Genomic DNA, 19,890 nt, shown 5'->3' with positions numbered 1-19,890 from the left:
GCGTTTGTATACACTGTTCCCTCTGACAGATGCCCTTCCTTATCAGGGTAATTCCTATTCACCTTTGAAGACTCGGCTAAAGGGGCAGTTCCTTCCTTGCCTGCCCATCACCCACCCCAAGCTGGGTTTTCCCTCTTCTTTGCACCCCCTCATCCATGCTGTGCTCCCTTCTGGGCCTGTACTTGTTATACCACATGGACATTATCCCCGCCAGGCTGTTCACTCCTGAAGGTCTTGTTCTGCTCTAATATGGTAGCCACTATCCACACGTGGCTATTTATATTTAAATTTAAAAACTCAGGTCCTATGTTGCTGTAGCCACATTTCAAGTGCCCAAGAGCCACATGTGCTAGGGGGTATTGTACTGGACAGTGCAAATACAGGACATTTCCATCATCACATAAAGACTTATTGGACAATGCTAGTCTAGGACAAAGAATGCTGTGAGAGTCTAGGACCTTTGTCTTTTGTTGTGTGTTGTCTGTTGCCATCTACATTCCCAAAGAGATTGGCAGTAGAACCTTTGATAGCCGGACAGCCACTGGGCTTCTTGTCTTCAGGCCCTCAAACAAATGGGGAGGTGAGGAGCAGAATTACCCCTCCACAGTCTGGATGGTGAGGCTCCGGGGAGTGGGGGTGGGAGGGTGAGGGTGCAGGGTCAGGAACAGCCCAGTGCTGATGCTGCAATGAGGAGGGAACAGGAGAACATAGGCAAGAGCTGAAGGAGGCATGAAGAGGTCCCAGGGGGCCCAGAAGCTTGGGACACAGGTTGCACCAATCAGTAAATCAACCAATTCAAAGGTACCTGACTCTAGAAAGAACTATATATTCATTTGAATCAACAAAATTTCAGCGTCATCTGTGCTGGGCAATGCTCTGGACAGCGATGATTCAGACCATCGTCGCTCTTGAGCCACTTATATGGCCTGGTGGGGGAGAAAGATAACGAAAGATCTCAGAGGATGTAATCAAGGGCCCATTTTGTGAGGGATGGGTTTTTTAAAGCCCATCTCACAAGAATGAGAAACTCTTCATCAGGGATGTTGGGGGGAGCCCCTTTGGTGGGGGTGCAGGGAGGCACAGGTAAAATACAGAACTGGGAAATTACACACAGGCCTTCTCAGGGAACAGTGAGTGGGTGGTCAAAGTGTGAGTGAGGAAAGAGGATGAGGAGATCAATTGGGGCCCTGCGGTGGAGGACCTCCAATGTCAAGACAAGGAGTTTGCATTAGTTTCTGTAGGTGGCAGAGAACAGCTTACTGTGTGTCCGGCAGGAGGGAAGCATTTCACATGCATCTATTATCAGTTTCCCTACAAGATTATTATCCCTGTCTTACAAGTGAAAGACCCAGCTCAGAAGGGCTAGGTAACTTGCCAAAGGCAACATAGTCGGATATGTGACTGAGCCTGGATTTGAGTGCAAAAGGCTCAGCCTTGGGGAGACAAAACCGGCATCTGGCATCACCTTGAAGGTGGGAGAAGGGGGAGCAACCAAAGGCAGTCCAGCTTGGCCCACCAGGGAAGAAACCAACCAAAAAAAATACTTATTGGATTTCATTCTGGCACCTCTGTATCTAAGCTCTTCAAAAGCTCAGAGTGGGTCCCCGAGGAGGCATCAAGTGGCTAGACAGTCCCAGCTGCTTCTTCCATTCGAATGTGCAGGCAAAGAGGCAAACTGAGCCACTGTCCAAGCTGCTAAAGAGTGGGGCCATCCAAACCATTCCCTAGAAGGCACCAAAAATGTTTACTGACTGCTGCTTCTGGGGACCCTGCTGAGCCCAACCAAGAGCCAATGCTCTGCCCCCATTTCTCCTGTGCTCCCCAGGATATAACTAGTAGGGTTGGAAACATGTTCATTTCCTAGGGAGGCAGTTTGGAGGGCTGGACAGTAGCCTGGCCTAGAACTCAGGAACCCTTGTTCTGACTTGTATAGCCTTGGAAAAGACCTTTCCTTTCTCTGGACTTGTCCCCTGCCTTGTAAACTGAAGAGAATCCAGCTATTTGTTATCTGAGGACCTAAGTGGATACACATAAGAGCTCTTATAATGTATCTAGCCTCTGGATGCCTGGCCCAGGTCACCTACTACCCCCGTTGTTACGCTGCCGGACCTCCCTCTCAAGGACAGAAACATGGCTTGCTGTGGAGGGTGGGGAGTGCCCCAGGGTAAAGCCAGGCCAGCCACAGGAAGGGTAAGCATAGATGGCACAAGAGCAGAAGGAAGTCTCCGACCTGTGAAAGGAAGAGCAGGGAAGTAACTTCCCGAGCACCTACTCCATGCTTTTGGCTTGACATTCATCCGTCCCTGCATGTCATCATCCCAACTCCACGTGGCAACGGCTTATCACCTTTGATTTTAAAGTAAGAAGACTGAGACTGAGAGGGTGCTCTTCCCAAGTGTGCATGCCTCAGAAGGGAAAGCTTCAGGATTTGAACTGGATCAACTCCAGAGCCCACATCCTTGCTGCTGTCACCTGGGCAGCTAATGAGCTGAGACAGGGAAACCTCCCTCTTCCCCACCTCCCACCCAACCAAGGCATTTCACCCACCCAGCTGCCTGAGCTGCTACCCTTAGCTCCTTACCTCTCTGGGCTAAGGCCTCTTTCTCCATGGGCTCCACCCAGGGGGAAGGGGCATAAGTAGGAGGCAGAGGCGGGAGGTGAGCACAAGGTCTTTTATGAGGCATCAAATATACATTCTTATATACAAGGAGGAAAAAAGACAATGCCTGAACCCCAGCTCCTCTCCATACAGCCCCTCCGGCTGCTGCCCTCCCCCACCCCAAGCCCCTGGGTCCTTGGACCTTCATACAGCCAGGCTCTGTCTGTCTGTACTGCAGCCCACTGTGGAGGGGGGAGAGGGAGGCAGGAGCTGAGAAAGGAGCTGGATATGCGGGGCAAGAAGAGGAGCTGGGGTTTGTAAAAAATATATTTATAATAAATAAACAGGGCTGTAAAGGGGCTGGAGAGGCAGCAGACATTTTGATGGACAGAAGGACTCAGGCATCCTGGCTCCCAACCCCTGCTCTGATGGCTTCAATCTGCCTCAGGAAGGAACATCATGGGCTTATGGTGGCCCTCTGGGAGCCTCTCTCCCCAGGGCTGATGCAGGGTGCCCTGCCCCAGCGAGGTGTATGTGGGCAAGATCTATAAAGTGCATTGTCTTCAGTTGTAGACGGGGGAGGTATAAGGGAATGGGGGGGCATGCAACATGGGTGAGGGAGGGCAGTGCCCTTCTCATCCTAGACCTGAGCACCCCCCTCCAAAACCTGTCTGGACTTTGATCAAGCTGAAGAGGTCTAGGCTGGGGCCCACTGGAGAGAGGACAGAGGCTGGCTCTGGAGAGGAAGCGTTGCCCCTTGCGGAGGGTGGGGGGAGGCCCCCCCACCCCAGTGTTAGTGGGGGCCCACCCACTGAGTGCACTGATAGCCCCATTCCTCCAGCAGGTGGAGAGACACACGGAGGGATCTAGCCAGGCCCTGAGGTCTGAGAGAGCTGAGCCAGCTAAGGTTTGGCCACAACTCTACAGAGCTCCCTCCTAGGCCCCCATGGCTAGAGGTGCTCTGGGGAAGCCTTCACCCTCACTGCTCCTGACACCTACCTGCCCTTCTCTACCAGCTAGAGCTGACAGGTCGCTCACATTGGTTCTCAGGCCTGAGGCCACCTCAGGGAGTGGGGAGTGGGTGGGGGAGTGGAGAGAGGAAAAACAAAAAGGTCAAGGATCTCCGAAAGGTCCTCACCACTCCCCAGAGCTTGAGAGCCCTGTGTCCAGGCTTTAAGTGGCAAAGATCCTTGAATCTGGAAGGAAACCCCATGGCAACTGTTGGGGGTTAGAGGAAGGGTGCCGAGACAGGGAGGAAGTGGGGAGGAGGACATCTCTATGTGTATATATATTTTGGAAAAACCAGGGAATCTCTTGTAGAATCCCCAGACCTCCCTGGGCCCCAGCTCACTCCCTCCATTCATCATCAGACCACGGTGCTGATCCGGCTTGGCTTGGCCTTGGGGTTTGCACTGGGTGGGTTGGCCGTGCCAGGGGGCCCAGAGGCGTGCAGTGGGCCATGGGGGGAGGTGGGTGGCAAGGGCGAGTGTGGGGTGTGGGGGGAGGGTGGGGGCAGGGGTGGGTAGGAAGGGTGGGGCGGGATGGGTGAGTGCGGTGACAAGGGTGACTGGGGGTGGTGAGGGTGGGAATAGGAGCCTCCTGGTGGCCGGGATCCAGGGCCCCCAGTGGCCCCTGCTGCTGGCATCATCTGTGGGTGGTGGCTGAAGATGAAGTGCTTGGGGCCCTGTTTGTGGGCTGGAGGGTGCTGGGGGGCAGGACTGTACAGAGGCAATGGGGATGTGGGCTGGTGCAGGGGGTGGCGGCCATGTGGAGCAAACTGAGGGTGTCCTCCAGCCCCCCGTCTGGGCACCCTGCCTGGCCGGCCCAAGGTATAGTGCTGGGGGCCTGGGACTGGGCCGTGGGCGTGGAAGTGGCGATGTGGCCCCACAGGTGGGGCCGAGGCGGGAGGTGGTGGAATGGAGCCCAGCTGGGGCAGGGGTGGGGGCTGCTGAGGAGGTGGGGGGAGAGGAGGTTGCTGGGGTGGGAGGTAGGGTGGTGGGGCAGGGCCTGGTCCTTGGCAATATTGGGCATGCAGGGCCTGGAGCTTGGACTGCCCATCAGGTAGCACTCCCAGGCCACCATGGCTATGACCGTGGTGGTGGTGGTGGTGGTGGTGGTGGGTGGAAGAAGCAGATGAAGAGGAGGCAGAAGCCTGGCCTGTTGGCGGCGGTGGCATCTGGAAGGGCCCCTTGCCCCGCTTGCTTCCAAACAGGGAGCCCAGGAAGGATGAGGAGTTGGAGACGGGCCTCTGGCTCTTGTACTCCTCTGGCGGCGGGGGTGGGGGCGGAGGTGGCATCCTCTGGTGAGGGCGTGGACTGCTAATAACAGACCCCTGGAAGCGGGGAGGGGGGGAAAGTCAGGCCAGTCTAGACTTCCTAAATGCCCAACCCTAAACTCCACCCGGCCCCTGGGGGTCTGGAGCTGGGGAGACAGGAACCCCCAGGGCATCATGAAAACCAATAGTGGTCCTATACTTTGTACACAGAGCTCCCCAGCTTGCAGAACTCTGCTGTCACATCTACTATCTCATCTGAGCCTCCACTGGGAGAGGAAGAAGTAATCCCTCTTCATCATCCCCATTTTGCAGGCAGGGAGAGTGTCAGGCCCCGAGAGAGAGACACAGATTGACCTGCCCCGGCTCAAAGGGCAGGGACTTGGAGGTGAGAGCTTCTCATGGCTCAACTCCAAGGACAGCTCTACTCGGAGCAGCCCTGGGATTGAGCGGGGCTAGGGAGAGTGGAAAAAAGACTGAGAGACAGGCAGAGTGAGGACAGACAGAGTTGACAGATAGAGAGTGGGTGGCCGGGAGAGGCAGCTTCAGGGTTCCCGTCAGGGAAGAGGGGGAAGCAACAGGTCCCCTCCTCCTCTGGGGCTCCATGGCAGGGCAGGGCTCATGCAGAGGACATGTGGGGCAGGAGCTGGCACTTACTTCGATGGTGCTGTCCAGCGATCCCACGCTGTTACGCCGCCCCCGCTTCCCTGCACCCATAAGCAAGGAGCCCAGCGTCAGAGCAGCAACCCCCTCTCCCCACCCTGCTGGGCTCCAGAGCTGGGCACCAGGCCTGGGCCCCTCCCGGAGATAGACACCCCTATTCCCTTTTCCCCATTGAAGAGGGGAAGGCAGGGAGGAGGAGAGATGGAGGAGGAGGAGGAGGAGTGAGAGGAGGAAAAGATGGAGGAGGAAAGGTGGTGCTGGAGAGATAGAAGAGGAGAGGAGAGGTGGAGCAGCAAGAGAGAGGAGCTAAGACTGTGGCCCCGCTTCACACTCCCTGGCCCAAACTCTGGGCTCAACCTGATCTGACCTGGCTCCCAGGCCCCCCTGCGGTGCAGCGCCCAGGGCTCTGGATGAAGGCAGGCAGGGTGCGTGCATGTATGGCAGGTGCAGGGAAGGCTGGAGGCCAGTGAGAGGAGGCAGAGAGGACACCCGGTCCCACATCTCCTTGGCCAGGGCAGGGGCCCCAAACACTTGCCTGCGTCAGAGAGGTCTCGCAGGGAACTGCTGAGTGCGCCCCGTTTGAGCCCATCGCCTGCCCCATATGTGTCCTCCAGGCTGCTGCGGGCCAGAGTGCCATTGACTGAGTCCTTGGCCCCTCCAGGCTGTGAGGCGTTAGGCCGCATCATACCTTTCTGCTTCTCTAGCTCCGCTGGGGTAGTCGGGGAGACAGGGAGAGAGGGTCAGGAACAGGAGTTAAAGGCCACCCAACTGCCCCCAGCCCTCCATGAACCTTCCCGCTCTGTCTCCAGGCCTCCTGCTTTGCCCCCTGGACATTCAGCACATTCCCTCCCACTTCAGCTCCATCTCTGAAGCCCCCCATAGTGCCCAGCCCTGTTTTGCACCATCTCCCCTAGCTCTAGCTGGGTTTTCCCTCTGTTCCTCCTATTCCCCCCCTTTCCTCTGGCAACTTCTGGTTCCTGGCTTCCCTGCCCACTCTCATTCTAGTCTCCCAAACCACCCCTACCCTTCAAAACAAAGCTTCAGAGCTGTTGGTCACACCAGGGGTAGGAAGAATCTTCTAGATTATGGCAAAGGGCAAGCATTCCAAAGTCTGCTCAGTTCTCAGAGCAGAGGGCTCCTGGAAAGACAGGAGCAGGAAACCAAAAGGAATGCAATCCTCTGTTATGTGCCAGCAGTATGCTGGGTGCTATGCATACTTGATCTTGCTCAATCTCACAACAGTTCAGAGGTAAGCACCACCATCCACAGTTTTCAGATAAAGAAACTGAGAGTCCAAGAATACATAGAGTTTGCCCAGGGTCATACGGCTGGAAGGCGGGGAGCCAATACTCTGGAAGCAGGTCTGCCTGAGTCCAGAGCCTGAGCTCCCCAGCCTCTTTATACCCTCATTTCCTGGAGGAGGTCATGGAGACTTCTGTCTGCGGCCTTCCCCCTCATCTTGGTATGCTCACCCCTCTCTGAATATCCCCTGAGTCTCAAGGATCTGGTCTCAAGGAACTGAAATGTGTGACCCTGCTTTGCTGAGGAGAAGAGTAGACCCTGGAACCATGATGAGCTCACTGAGCAGCTGTCCACTGCCTTAGTTTCTCTCTCTGTGTCTGCCTGCCCCTTTATCCTCAACACCATGTTACTTAACTGTTGCTTATCCTGGAGAAGAGAAAACTTGGAGGGCACTGAGTGGAATGAGATGTAATCACCACTTTCCATTATATATGCTTTAAGTGACTTGATGTGGCTTCTGGTGGCCAGAAGGATGGGCAATGAGGACACTGCTCAGAAACCTGAATGTGAGAAGAGGACACCCTGTCTCCCTTACCTCACTGAATCTCCACAACTCTGTGAAGGAGATTTCATTTTTCCAATGTCATGTATGAAGAAATTGGGGCTCGGGGAGTCAGGCAACTTGTCCCCGTTTATCTAAATAATAAGTAGCATACCTGGGATCTGAAACTAGAGTCCTACCTCTGGTACCCTGATTCTTCTCCCTGCTGCCTTTCAAGAGAAGGAGTTGATTCATAATTAGGGCTTGGAATAATAATCTGCAGTTCAGAGGTAATGAGCCCCTTGTCACTGAAGGTATTCAAGCAGAGGCTGAAAGGCTCCTAGAATGAGGGTAGGAAGGTTGGACAAGCTAACCCTCAACTCTGAGATTCTCAGAGGACAGGATTCTTGGTGTCTGTGGGATACTGTGTCAGGGAAAGGGGAAAGAGGCGTGGCTGCAATACTCACACTCCACGCGGTATTTCTCCATCTCCTGAACCTCAGCGATGGACTCACGCAAGTCAGAAGTGAAGCGCAGCCGGTCCTGGAGGCTGGGGGCATTGAAGATGATGAGGACTTTGCGCTCCCCGCCAGGTACTGCAGACAGCAACTTGATCCCAAACTGGTAATCTGCGGGGAAGCGGGAGGTCGGGCACCTTCGTCAGGATGGAAGCAAAATGGCTCATATGTGAACGCATTTTTCTCAATTCCATCTTCCTCTCCTGCTCCAGCATCTTCAGTGGCTCCCCTTTGCCCCCCCAAGCCCCCCCAAGTTCCTGGTAGTTATGGCCCCATTACTTCCTCTATTCCAGATATAAAGGCAAAGTGAACCCTAGCTGCTCTCTCGAACCCCTTCCTTCACACCTCTGCCTCTACTCACATTGCTTGTGCTGCCACCCCACAAAGCTCCACTGGCTCAGTCCTGCAAAGCACAGTGTGATCACCATCTCTTCGGCCCACCGGAAAACATACACACCACAGCTCTCTGCCAGACCACGAGCTCCCCAGGGCACAGACCCAAATTATACCTCACCCTGGCCTGCCCTGCCATCCTAGGACCAAGTAGGTGCTTTGGAGACCTTGGTCCAGTTGTAAAGGACTCCAAAAACTGGAGATTGGTATGGATGAAGGATGAGTACAGGGGCTATAGCATAGACTTTGGGGATGCTGGGATCCAAGGAAGGACTCACATGAATTCTGGAAGAGCTGCATGTGCATTTCCACGAGAGGAAAGGACTGACGGAAGCTGTACGTCACCAAGATCTTCTTCTTCTGGAAAATTTTGGTGACCTTTGGCAGGGGGGCGGGAAAAAGACAAAAGGCAGAGTTTGGGGTGAGGAATTTCCATATGACACCTATTTCTTACAGCCGCCCTCCTCTCCCACTGCCACTAACACACACACACACACACACACACACAAACACACAAACACTCATACCCACAAATTGGGAAAAACTGAAGCTTAAGGAGCAGACGGGGAGAAAACGCAAGTTCCTGATGTAATGACGCATAACAGGCATTTACGATTTTTATAGGAGGTAACTGAAGGCTGTTCTCTCCAGAAAGTCTGTTCTACCTAACACCTCTCACAGACTCCCCCATCCTGCCCCCCACTTTTTAAAAACGATTTCATTTATTTATTTGAAAAAGAGAATGAATGGGAGGGAGGGGCAGAGGGAGAAGGAGAAGCAGACTACTTGCTAAGCCGGGAGCCTGATGAGCCTGATGAGCCTGATGGGGGGGCTTGATTCCTGGACTCTAGTCCAGACGCAGACCCTTCACCGACTGAGCCACCTAGGTGCCCCCCCTCCCCTTTTTGGAACTTGAGAGTGCTGCTTCAGTGCCTTTCACCAAGAGGCTTTAGGTGAGCACTCTGAGGGTGGATTGCCCCCTGCTGGACCAGAAGTGCCAAGAGGAGTCTCGTTTTCCTGTCTCTTGCTCACCCTTCCCACCCCCCCCACGCCCCCACCCCCCCACCCCACCCCCACCCCACCCCCCCACCCCCAACCCAGCAAAACAATGGTAAATGCCAAGGAATGGATGTCTTGAGTCTTCCTCTCTCAATACCCCAAGGTCTTTACCAAGTACTTGAGCACGTACTTGAGCACTCTAGATTCAACCACCATAGGCTGTGAACATCTCAAACAGTCTACAAGTAGTGTTTAAAAGCAAAGTATTTCATTTCAGGATGGTTACAGTGCATGGTTATGCAAAGCATTTTTTTTCTTTTCTTTCCTTTTTTTTTAGTCCTGAGAACAAGGACTGAGTCTCATTCATCTCTGGGAACCCAGTGCCTAGTATGGGGCTGGACACACACAGGTGTCAGTATGTGACAGGTACTGAGACATTTACTCAGCAGCTGTGTGGACCAATCATTCCTCTGGGTTAGGTTCTTCCACATCCAACTTCTTAACTCCATCCTCATGGCAACCCCATGAGAGAGGGATTAGCCCCACTTCACAGAGGAGGAAATTAAGGCTTAGCAAAAGCATCAGAGGGGCTTCATCTAAAGTGGCAATTCTCAACCAGGGGCGACTTTGAACCCTGGGGGGATATCTAGCAATGTCTGGAAACAGTTTTGGTTGAAAGAAGTGCTACTGGTATATAGTAGGTAGAGACCAGGGATGCTGCTAAATGTCCTCTGATGCATAGGATAGCCCCTACAACAAAGAGTTATCCCGCCCCAAATGTCAATAATGTTGAAATTGAGAGACCCTGTTCTAAAGCACAGAAGACCACAGAGGTGGGTGGTGGGGGAGACAGGTCACTGTCCTCAAATCCCTGGGAAGCTGTCTCAGAGCAGGAGAACACTTGTTCTCTGTGATTGCAAGGACCCGGGGAAGATGGTTAGTGGAGACTCATTGGGAGACAGTTTCTATCAATCAGAGCTGTCTAACCAGGAAACTGGCTGCCTTAGAGGAAGGCAGCCTTCTCTCTGCAGTCATGCAGGCAGGGGGCCATGCAGGAAACTAGTTCTTGCACCGGGTAAGAGGTTGGACAGGAGGCCCTGAAATTCTTTTCCTACTGGCAGAGTCCTTAAGAGTCCCAGCTCTAAAAGATGTAGTGGTGATGAGCTTGGTTTTAAGAATCACTTCAAGTGTCCTGACCACCCAAAGGTTTCAGAGTGACCCCAGGGTCACAGGTTCACCTCCTTCCAGCCAGCACTCTGGGGTACTGAGATGGATGGGGACGTTTCCTACCACTTCCCAGACTGTAGGTCTGTCAGCTCCCCTGCTCCTCACATTTTCTCCCCTTATGCCACTGTCACTACCTCCAAAAGAACGCAAAAGGTAATAGAGGGGCAGAGGGCCTTATCCAGTGCCTTATCCAGGACTGCACAGATCACATGATAAAGCACCTCACCCACCATGCCTCCACCTGCCAATGTTAGCATGGTTCATACTGGACCCAGGGTCTGAACTTACCACCTCCCCTTCATCTCCACCCCCACATAGGATACCACAAGGTATCCTCATACCACAAGGAGATCACTCATACCACAAGGAGATCACTCATACCACAAGGAGATCATTGAAGAGGAAGACTTCCCGCTGATGCAACCCTAGCCTCTGCGGGCGGTTTGGATCTGGCACCTCATAGAGTTGACAGCAGCAAACCAGTCGACGGTGAGGAAGAGACAAGACCTAGACAGGCATGAAGAAATAGGTGTCAACAAGGCTAGAATACCAGCTTCAGGCCTCTGGCACCTTATCACTCAACCTCAAGAGGAAGTTTACCTCTGATACATATCACTGTCACTCTGACACAAGGAGTCTAAACAACAAAGGCCTAGGCTTGCCTTTGTCCTAATAGCTTTCTCTGTCTGGAATGCCTTTCTTTTCTTTCCTTTTTATTTTTTAAATATTATTTATTTATTCATGAGAAAGAGAGAGAGAGAGAGAGGCAGAGGGAAAAGCAGGTTCCCTGTGGGGAGCCCAATGTGGGACTCAATCCCAGGACCCCAGGATCTCGCCTTGAGCCAAAGGCAGACACTCAGCCACTGAGTCATCCAGGCATCACTGGAATGCCTTTCTTGCCCAGCTCCATATTCCACTCTTCCTCCAAACCCCAGTTCTAGTGTTGTCTCTTCCAAAAAGCTGTTTCTGATTTCCCTGGACTGAAAATGACTTCTCCCTCTTTAAGATTTGATTTATCTATTTGAGAGAGAACGTGCACATGAGTGGGGCGAAGGGGCAGAGGGAGAGGGAGAAGCAGACTCCCTGTGCAGCAGGGAGCCTGATGCAGGGCTTGATCCAGGACCCTGAGATCATGACCCAAACTGAAAGCAGATGCCCAACCAACTGAGCCACCCAGGTGCCGTGACCTTTCCCTCCTTTATGCCCCCTTAGACTAACTATGATGCAGAAGTATTGCGCTGTCTGACACCCCCCACTCCCAGGCTCTGAGTGCCCCCAAGGACAAGACTCTATCTGATTCATATCTATGTCCCTACTCCCTGGTGCATTGCTGGGCTCTGTGGAAAGGCATCTGTAAATGTCTGTTGACCACAAGACTAAAGCGTGTACTTCATTTGGGTTATCAGCTAACTATGAGCTTGGCTCCTCACCTGAGATGGAGAGGCAAAACCAGAGGTGGGAAGGATGCTAGTATTTACACAGCACCCATTATGTGTCTTACAATGTGCTAGATGCGGGCAGCCCCAGTGGCGCAGCGGTTTAGCGCTGCCTGCGACCCAGGGCCTGATCCTGGAGACCCGGGATGGAGTCCCACGTCGGGCTCCCTGCGTGGAGCCTGCTTCTCCCTCTGCCTCTCTCTCTCTCTCTCTCTCTCTCTCACTCTGTATCTCTCATGAGTAAATAAAATAAAATCTTTAAAAACAAAACAATGTGCTAGATGCATTCCCCTAAGAGCATTGCACTCTGCACCATGACCCCTGAGAACGCATTATCACTCACTCCAGTCAGCAGGAGAGGGGAGTCTGGGGCTCTGAGAGGGCTACTGGCTTACCTACCACTCTGGCAGAAGCCAACCCAAACCCTGTCCCCTCTGTAGCCTCCCAAGGCACTTACTGGTTTTTTGCCCACAATCATGCGCTCCACGGCCTGCACCTGGGACACATGGTCATCATTGGTCCTCAGTTCACGCCCCTGGATACGCTGGTAGATGCCCACCAGGAGGTCTCGGGGGATGTCTTCACCATTGTCAACCCCTGGGTAGGGGAGTAACACAGAGGCATATTGTATAAATGTGGGGAGTGGGTGGTAGTGGTTCTCCACAATACCTCACACCCAGACTCCTGCAGGCAAGCAATGGCTGGGACTGGAGGCAGTGGGCACCCCTCAGTCCCTTAGGACTGGGCCAGAAGAGCTGCTCTTCACCAAGGACTATTGTTCAGCAAACAACTGGATACCCAGTTGCTTTCTTTCCCAGCATGGGGATTTTTTCTAAGCAACTCAGAGCACCTGGGATTAAAATAATCAGGTACTTTTTTTTCCCTTCTAACTGGCAAAAATAGCATTAGATGATATAGCCAGTGTTAGTAAAAGGGCAGGGAAGTGGGCACATATATTAACATAACTGTTTTGGAAGGCAACCTGGCAAAAGCCTAAATATTCTGGGGTTCTTCTTTTAGGAATCTACCCTAAGGAACTGCTCAGAAACAGTGCAGAGATACATGTGCAAGTGCTACTTACCCACAGGAAAACTTTGAAACAACCTAAGTCCTCACAATAGAGGAATAGTCAACTAAAGCTGAATATATCCACTTAATAATTTATAGCTATTAAAAACTTGATGTTTATAAAAAAGCCTGAGAAAATTCCTGGAGCAAAGTAAGTGGAAAGAGCAGGATAAAAATTACATTCACAGCTTAACTGTGATCTTAACTGTATAAAAAGTTACATATGCTGAGGGGGAAAAAAGACTAGAAAACAGCAAAATATCAACCATGGCTGCCTCTAGGCAGCAGAATTCAGGACAATTAAACAAATTTTTTCTCATTTGCTCTATTTCCAAAATTTCTGGGCATGAGCAAGTATTCATTTCGCTTGTTTATTTATTTAATAATTGGAGGGGGAAAGATATACACATACATAATACATATATATATATAAATGTATGTACAAATATATGTATATGCACACATATACATAGAGAGGAAGTACCTCCTCTCCAAATACATATACACATATACAATAATACATGCACACACGTATATATACACATATATGTATGCACACACATGTGTATGCATGTAACCATATGTATGCACACATACACATATACATACAGAGGAGGAGGGAGGGAGAAAGAAAGGGGAGAATGAGTGAATGAACAAATGACTAACAGCAGGAGTCTGGAAGACAGCTCCAGATGGCCTCTGATCTAACTCCCTCCCCCCGAGTCTACCATCCTTCTCCACTCCTGTCTGCTGAGTGAAACCCACTCACTCTTCCCCCTAAATCTTCTGCTAGAGAAACTGTATTCTCCTTTGGAAATGCCACATCTCCTCCTTGGACAGGTGCTAAGGGAACATCCTTCATCACATCATCTTTTTATCTCAGCTGCCAGAGAGCTTAAGCCCAGCAACCGTGCAAAGCCTGTCGGTCAGCCAATTTGTCTCATCTGTTTGTTTTTCCTCAAATCTATTGCTCTCTTTCATTTCTGTTTAAATAATACTAACATCTGTGCCGCTTTTAGTAGGCTGCTCTTTAGTGAGATGACAGGCTTGATATCAACACAATAAACCAAGAAAAAAGGTCAAGGTGACACCTTTCACCTCGCATTTGAGGCCCTCATATATTGATTCCAACTGACCTTTCTGACTAGGTCGTCCACCCCATCTTAATTGTTCTCCCAACAACTTTTCCTACCTCTGTGCCTTTTTATTCTTACTGCTAGGTAAGCCTCCTCTGTTGCTATTCTGTCACATTGTCACATTGTCTATGCCTTGAAGGTCAATCTTAAAAATGAAAATTCTACTTCCTCCAGGAAGTGTATTGAAGGTGGGCTCTCCTACCTCTGAGCTCTGACTGCACTTTCGGCCTATCTGACATCATGATTCACTTATTTATTCTCTTGTGTTGGGTATCTGGTACTATAAGTCAGTCCCACAAACCGGGAGCTCTCTCGGGGCAGGGGCTACGGTGTCCTAAGTCCCCATTGCAGGGCCGGGCACACATGAGGCATTCAGTGTTGGTTGGCTGGCCGTCTGGCTGGCTGATCAAGGGAATCAATAAATGTATGGATGGAGAAGGAGCACAGAGCATAATTAAATGAGCCTTTATGAGCATAAATAAAGAGGAGAGGGGAAGAGGGAGTGATGCGTCAATGCCTGGGTGGATTAGAATAAGCTCTGTAAGAGCCAGGACTTTCATCTCTCACATCCACTGTTGTAACCCCAGAACCCACTCAGTCAGTGTTCAGTGCAGGAATGAGTGGATGGACAAGTATTTGAGTGAATTAATAAGGGAATATGGCAGCTTTGGAGGAAATCAGAGAACATCACAGGTTAATATCCAGGGAGCCTATATGATCTCCCTCCTCCTTCCCCAGCCCACTCCCACCCTGCCCACTCTCCCTTCCAAAGGGAAGGACAGGACAAGCCAACAGGGGGACCTGGGGTCACCTCTCAGGTTCTTGATGAAGTCATCTAGTTTCATCTTGCGTTCAGCCTTGACGCTGGGACTGTACATGTCAGTATTGAGAAGAATGATAGCAAAAGCAAGGATGAAGATGGTGTCTGGATTCCGGAACTGGCGCACGAGGGCTGGGTTACACACACAGTATCGTTGGCTGCAGGGCAGGATCAGGGCCAGGGTCAGGCACCAGTAATCTTCACCTACCCACCATTGCCCCTCTGTCCTGAGTCTGGTGCCACCAACCCTCTCCCCCAAGAAATACTCCCAAGCCTTTTGGGTACAACCTCTTTCTTCAGTTTCCCCAACACTAGTGTGTAAAAATCACAACCACTACCTCTTCGGAGCTCTGCTAGGGGACTTAGGTACCTTGTGTCATGTAATCCTATCAGAATTCTACAAAGTAGCTATTAGCAGCCCCATGTGACAGAGGAAGTAATGAGGCCCAAAGTGAAGAGGTATCTTTCTCAGGGTAATAGAGCTGGTAAATGGTGAAGACAAGATGAAAATCCAGATCTTTCTAACAAGTCAAATCCTTCTCCCATTATGGGCAACAAGTTCTTAGGAATTCTTCTGTTTCTCTGCTAAATACCCCAAAGTGATGGGGCCAGGATTTCTATCCAGGTCTGCCTAATCCCCAAAGCATTAACTCTACTAAGTTAAGGGCATCTGGTCATGAAAGCAAACACCCTTGAGTTCAAGTCCTGGCTCTGCCTCTTACTCACTTTATGACCCTGAGCAAGTTACTTAACCTCTCTAAATTTCTGATTTCTTATCTGCAGCATGGGAATCACAATAAAAGCACCTACCTCACAGGGTTGTTGTGAGCATCCAGAGAAATAATTGTGTAAAGTGCCCAGCTTAGCACCTGATACCTGGTAAGTGCTCAACAAATATTAGCTGTGGCTGCTGTTGTCACCTATTGGATGCCCACGTCCCAGATGCTGAACCAAACACTTTAGGCACGCTACCTCTGATCCTCACAACTGCACAACTGCCTGGCAAGGTAGGATTTATCATTTCCATTTTCTGGTGAGGAAAGTAGGAGGCCCAGAGAGGTAACTTGGAGATGCATACTGTACTGACCCCTCTCCCCATCCCCATCCCACCCCCAATCTTGCTTGGGGAGAGTGGGGAAACAGGCACACCTGAAGGCTTCAATGAGTCGCTCCACTTTCTGGGCCTCGCCTTGAACCCGGATGTGGGACTGGAACTTTCGGAGTGCATCATCCAAATCCATGGAGGAGAAGTCCATCTCATCCACCACACAGCTGAGAAACACAGAAGTGGGTATGGCACTCTCAAGTCCTCTGCAGAAAACCTCTGACCTACCCTGACCTGCCTAAATGGACGGACACCCCCACTGACAAGACTTCCAAAATCTGGACCCATGGTCCCTAGCAGGTCCTTATGAGGAAGGAATGTTCGAAATGGAATCCACCCCCAAAAAGTCAGGGCCAGACTACATGGTTACTCGGGGTCCTTTCCACTGACCCACTCATTTCAGAGACAGGAAAATGGGGGCCCAAAGCAGGGCAGGGGATAAGCCGGGCCACCCAGAAAGACTTTTGGGCATAGAGCCAAGAGAGATGAGAGCTTTTGTGAAGTACAGGGGTACGGGAACAGGAAAGTCTCTTCATCCTGTTTTGTCAAGCTCATCTGAGCACAACAGACCAACTGCCCACTTCCTCCCTCCTGCCCTCCTTTTCCAGGAAGCCCCAGCCCAGTCTCTGCCCCTTCCTGGGGTCCTCACTCCAACACATCTCTGTTGAACTGCTTCTGCCGGTTCCCTAGGAATTCCCCTATCATCTGCCGGCTCAGGCCTTTCCGCTCCAGGATAAAGTGAGCCACTCCCACCGGTGTGTCTGACAGGAAGCCCCGCTCGATCAGATACTGGATACCCTTCTCTGGCTTCCTGCAGAAAGAGGGGAGGTAGATGAGATGGCTGTCCGCCTGGAGCTCCGCCCCCTGTCCCTACTACTTGCACTAACTTGGGGCTCAACCACTGCCTCAGAGAACCAAGACAACTTCCTTGCTATGCAGTCAACTGAATACATAATTTGGTCCAATGCCACCACAGTACAGGTGAGAAAACAGGCCCAGGCAGAGGAAGATACTCTTGCAGAGCTTCCAAATTTCCAAGGTATCCTCAACCCAACTGCCTTCTTTACTGGAGCCACACTACAATGGAAAGAAAATGAAGATCTAATGGGAGGCTGCTATATGCCAGGGGCTTTGATATTCCCAGGGGGCACAGAGGAGTCCCAGGAAAAGGCATGAGCTCCAGGCGAAGCCCTTCTCTCTGGGTCACAGACCCTCAGAATAGGAAGGTGAAGAGGTTACTCTGTCTGCCTCCCACATCCCACTAAGACAAAGTATTACCCAGCCTCTGTGGGTGGTTTGACAGAGAAGATACTCCCTACTTTCCACAAGGCCAAATCTGGGTCTGAACTATCCCATAGTCAGAACCCCAGAGCCTTAGGACGCCACAACGCTGGAATTTGGAAAAGACTTTGGTGCCACCAGAGTCTCAAACCCATTACTTACCAGTTGTATGACACAGGACAACTCCTTTTACTTCTCCAAGCCTCAGTTCTTTTTTATAATATAAACGGGGACACTACTTCCCACCTTACTGAGCTATTGTGAGAAGTAAATACAGGTGGCAGTGTCTCCTAGGCTATAAAGACACAGAGCATTTGCTTTCTAATTATTTTCTGACCAAATGTCACACTTCTACCCCACTCCTAAGCACCTGGCAACAAGATCAGGCACCTAGAAAGAGCTCAATCATGGTTACTGATGACTCCAGCACCCCACCATGCCCCCCAGAACTTCAAACATTACACACCCTGCTAATCAATAGGTGGAAGAACTGAAACCCTAAGGAAGGCACACACCTTGCCCATGGCTGCACACAGAGTTCAGCTGAAGTCAGGTTGGGGCCCAGGGTGCCTGTTACTCAGAGCAGGGCTCTTTATACATCATATTACCTCCCCCACCAAAAAGGGGATGTGGAAGAACCGAGGTTCAGAATCCATCCCTAGAGACGGTGAACTGGGGCCCAGAGAAGGAAGTTACTTGCCCAAGGTCACATAGCCAGTCAGAGGCAGTATGAAGACTAGAACTGCCTCTGACGGGGTGTGTGTGTGTGTGTGTGTGTGTGTGTGCGCGGTGGGGAGGGCTTTCTATTCTGCCACCCTGTTGCCAATCCTCTTCCCTGAAAAGCTGGGGAGAAGCCCCATCCATGAAATAAGAGGACAGCAAGGGGAAGCAGGATCTCTGCTTGGAGTTCAGCACCCCCGCCCCAGTCAAAGCACCCCCAGCAGGGTAGAAACAGGTGCGGAGGCAGGATCAGGGAGCACGTACTTATTAAACAGGTTGAGGCCAATTCTGTAGTGCCGCCTCTGTACCACGTCGTTGTTAAAGGCTGGTGAGTCCCAGCTGTGCCTCGTCTCTCGCTGGTAAGTCTGCTTGCACAGACCTGTGGCAGGAGGCTCCCTCAGGCTGTCTCTCGAAGAGGAACCAGAACTGCAGTTGATGGTCTCATTGGAATTGCTGGAGCTCTCAAGGCTCTCATTATCTCCACCATCAGAGTTCTCGCCTGCTGCCTCGCACTTCCCCAACCTCCGACCCCCAGCCACACCACTGGGTCCAGTGCCACTGCTGGGGGCTGGTGGCAGGGGCCCTGGTGGGGCTGGGGCTGGGCCCTCCGGGGCTGGGTAGTGGCGGTGGGGGATTGGGGCCCTGCCTGGTGGCCCCTTGTGCTTCAGGGTCCCATGGGGGCTGCAGCCGTCAGCCTCGTACACCAGCTGGCGGTGGACAGAGCCGCGATCTGAGCGGTCACTCAGGTCCACGGAGCTGTCACTAGGAGGCTCAATGGTAAGCAGGGGAAGGTGAGCGGCCCGCAGCCGGAAATCCCGGCACTCCAAGCACCCGGGACCCCTGCGAGTGGCTTCCTCACGGGCACCATCTTCCCGGGTCCCTGGTGGCACTGGTGGAGTAACTGGCGGGAGAGGGGCTGGTGCCCAGAACTCAGCCCGGCCCTGGGGTGGGGGCTCTGTGCTGGGCAATCGTTCAGGGGATGGTGGGGGAACTGGGTCATCCAGGTAGAGGGGAAGATCACTGAAGGATGTGGCTGAGCTGTCCTCTTGCTGTTCCTTTGACTCCCGCTTCTCCAGTTGGGCTGACCCTGGCTCCTCAGACATGGGCCCTGATGGGTGGCAGTTCAGGGCCTCATCAATGGATTCAGCCAGAGACTTTACCTGTGCAGGAGGAAAGGGGAAGAGGGAAAGGGAGAGAGAGGGAGGAAAGATGTAGGGGAGGAGGGTGGGATGGTGCAAGGGAGGAATGAGGAAGGGAAGGAAGAGGGGAGGGAGCGGAGAGGGAGGGAGGGAGAGAGGAAGGGAGGGAGAAGAGGGGAATCTTCCTAGTGGGTCAGCCAAGAAGAAGGAATTCCCCTCCCCCTCCACAGGTTCTCTGCAGTATATAAAATAGCTCCCAGGGAGCCATTGTGAGCTCACAGGAGCTGTATAATGGCAGTGACAAGGTCCCTTCTCAGATATCTCAATACCTCCTTCATGTCCCTATAGACCCAAGCCAAATGCTGCCTCCACCCTGATTCAATCCACATTTCTTGCCTCTGCCATCCCCCAGGGTAAACCGAAATCCCAGCTTCCTCTGCGGTCCCAGAGTCCTCTGTCTGGTTATGTCTTAGGAAATCTGTAATATTTATCACTTGAAACTCTGAACCATGACTGGCAACCCTGTTTCCCTGTGGTATCTAGCCTCCAAAATGGTCTCTAAAGATCCCTACCTCTTGGGATCCACACCTTTATGTCCCAGGTGTGGTCTGTGGGACCAACAGTATATGGCAGAAGTGATGGAATGTCACTTCAAAGATTAGGTTATGAAAGACTACAGCTTCCTTCTTGAGAACTCTTGTTCACTCTGCTCGCTCTCTCTCTCTCTTTCT

At 52.0% G+C, this 19,890-nt stretch overlaps 1 protein-coding gene across 9 annotated transcripts in view; it reads right to left on the bottom strand.

The window, feature by feature from the left end:
- Positions 1-2,658: 2,658 nt before the first annotated feature.
- Positions 2,659-19,890, bottom strand: part of IQSEC2 (IQ motif and Sec7 domain ArfGEF 2) — an 80,163-nt gene continuing 62,931 nt past the window's right edge. For 5 of the 9 annotated variants that reach the window (XM_072816149.1, XM_072816150.1, XM_072816151.1 and 2 more), the window contains 11 exons: positions 18,285-19,180; positions 16,669-16,830; positions 16,064-16,186; positions 14,906-15,072; positions 12,348-12,487; positions 10,836-10,961; positions 8,507-8,606; positions 7,785-7,946; positions 6,070-6,243; positions 5,529-5,578; positions 2,659-4,931 (listed from right to left, as the gene is read on the bottom strand). In XM_072816149.1, the coding sequence (XP_072672250.1) occupies positions 3,966-4,931; positions 5,529-5,578; positions 6,070-6,243; positions 7,785-7,946; positions 8,507-8,606; positions 10,836-10,961; positions 12,348-12,487; positions 14,906-15,072; positions 16,064-16,186; positions 16,669-16,830; positions 18,285-19,180 (3,066 nt within the window). In that variant the 3' untranslated portion in view covers positions 2,659-3,965. Of the gene's footprint in view, positions 4,932-5,528; positions 5,579-6,069; positions 6,244-7,191; positions 7,337-7,517; positions 7,658-7,784; positions 7,947-8,506; positions 8,607-10,835; positions 10,962-12,347; positions 12,488-14,905; positions 15,073-16,063; positions 16,187-16,668; positions 16,831-18,284; positions 19,181-19,890 lie in introns of those variants that run through there. The other 4 variants (XR_012026320.1, XM_072816155.1, XR_012026319.1 and 1 more) reach the window with 4 other exon arrangements.

This window comes from Canis lupus, chromosome X (genome assembly GCF_048164855.1).
Source record: "Canis lupus baileyi chromosome X, mCanLup2.hap1, whole genome shotgun sequence".
In the NCBI taxonomy this organism is placed as follows: domain Eukaryota; kingdom Metazoa; phylum Chordata; class Mammalia; order Carnivora; family Canidae; genus Canis; species Canis lupus.
Note: the sequence above shows the minus strand (reverse complement) of the source record. Positions and strands in the feature narration are given on the sequence as shown.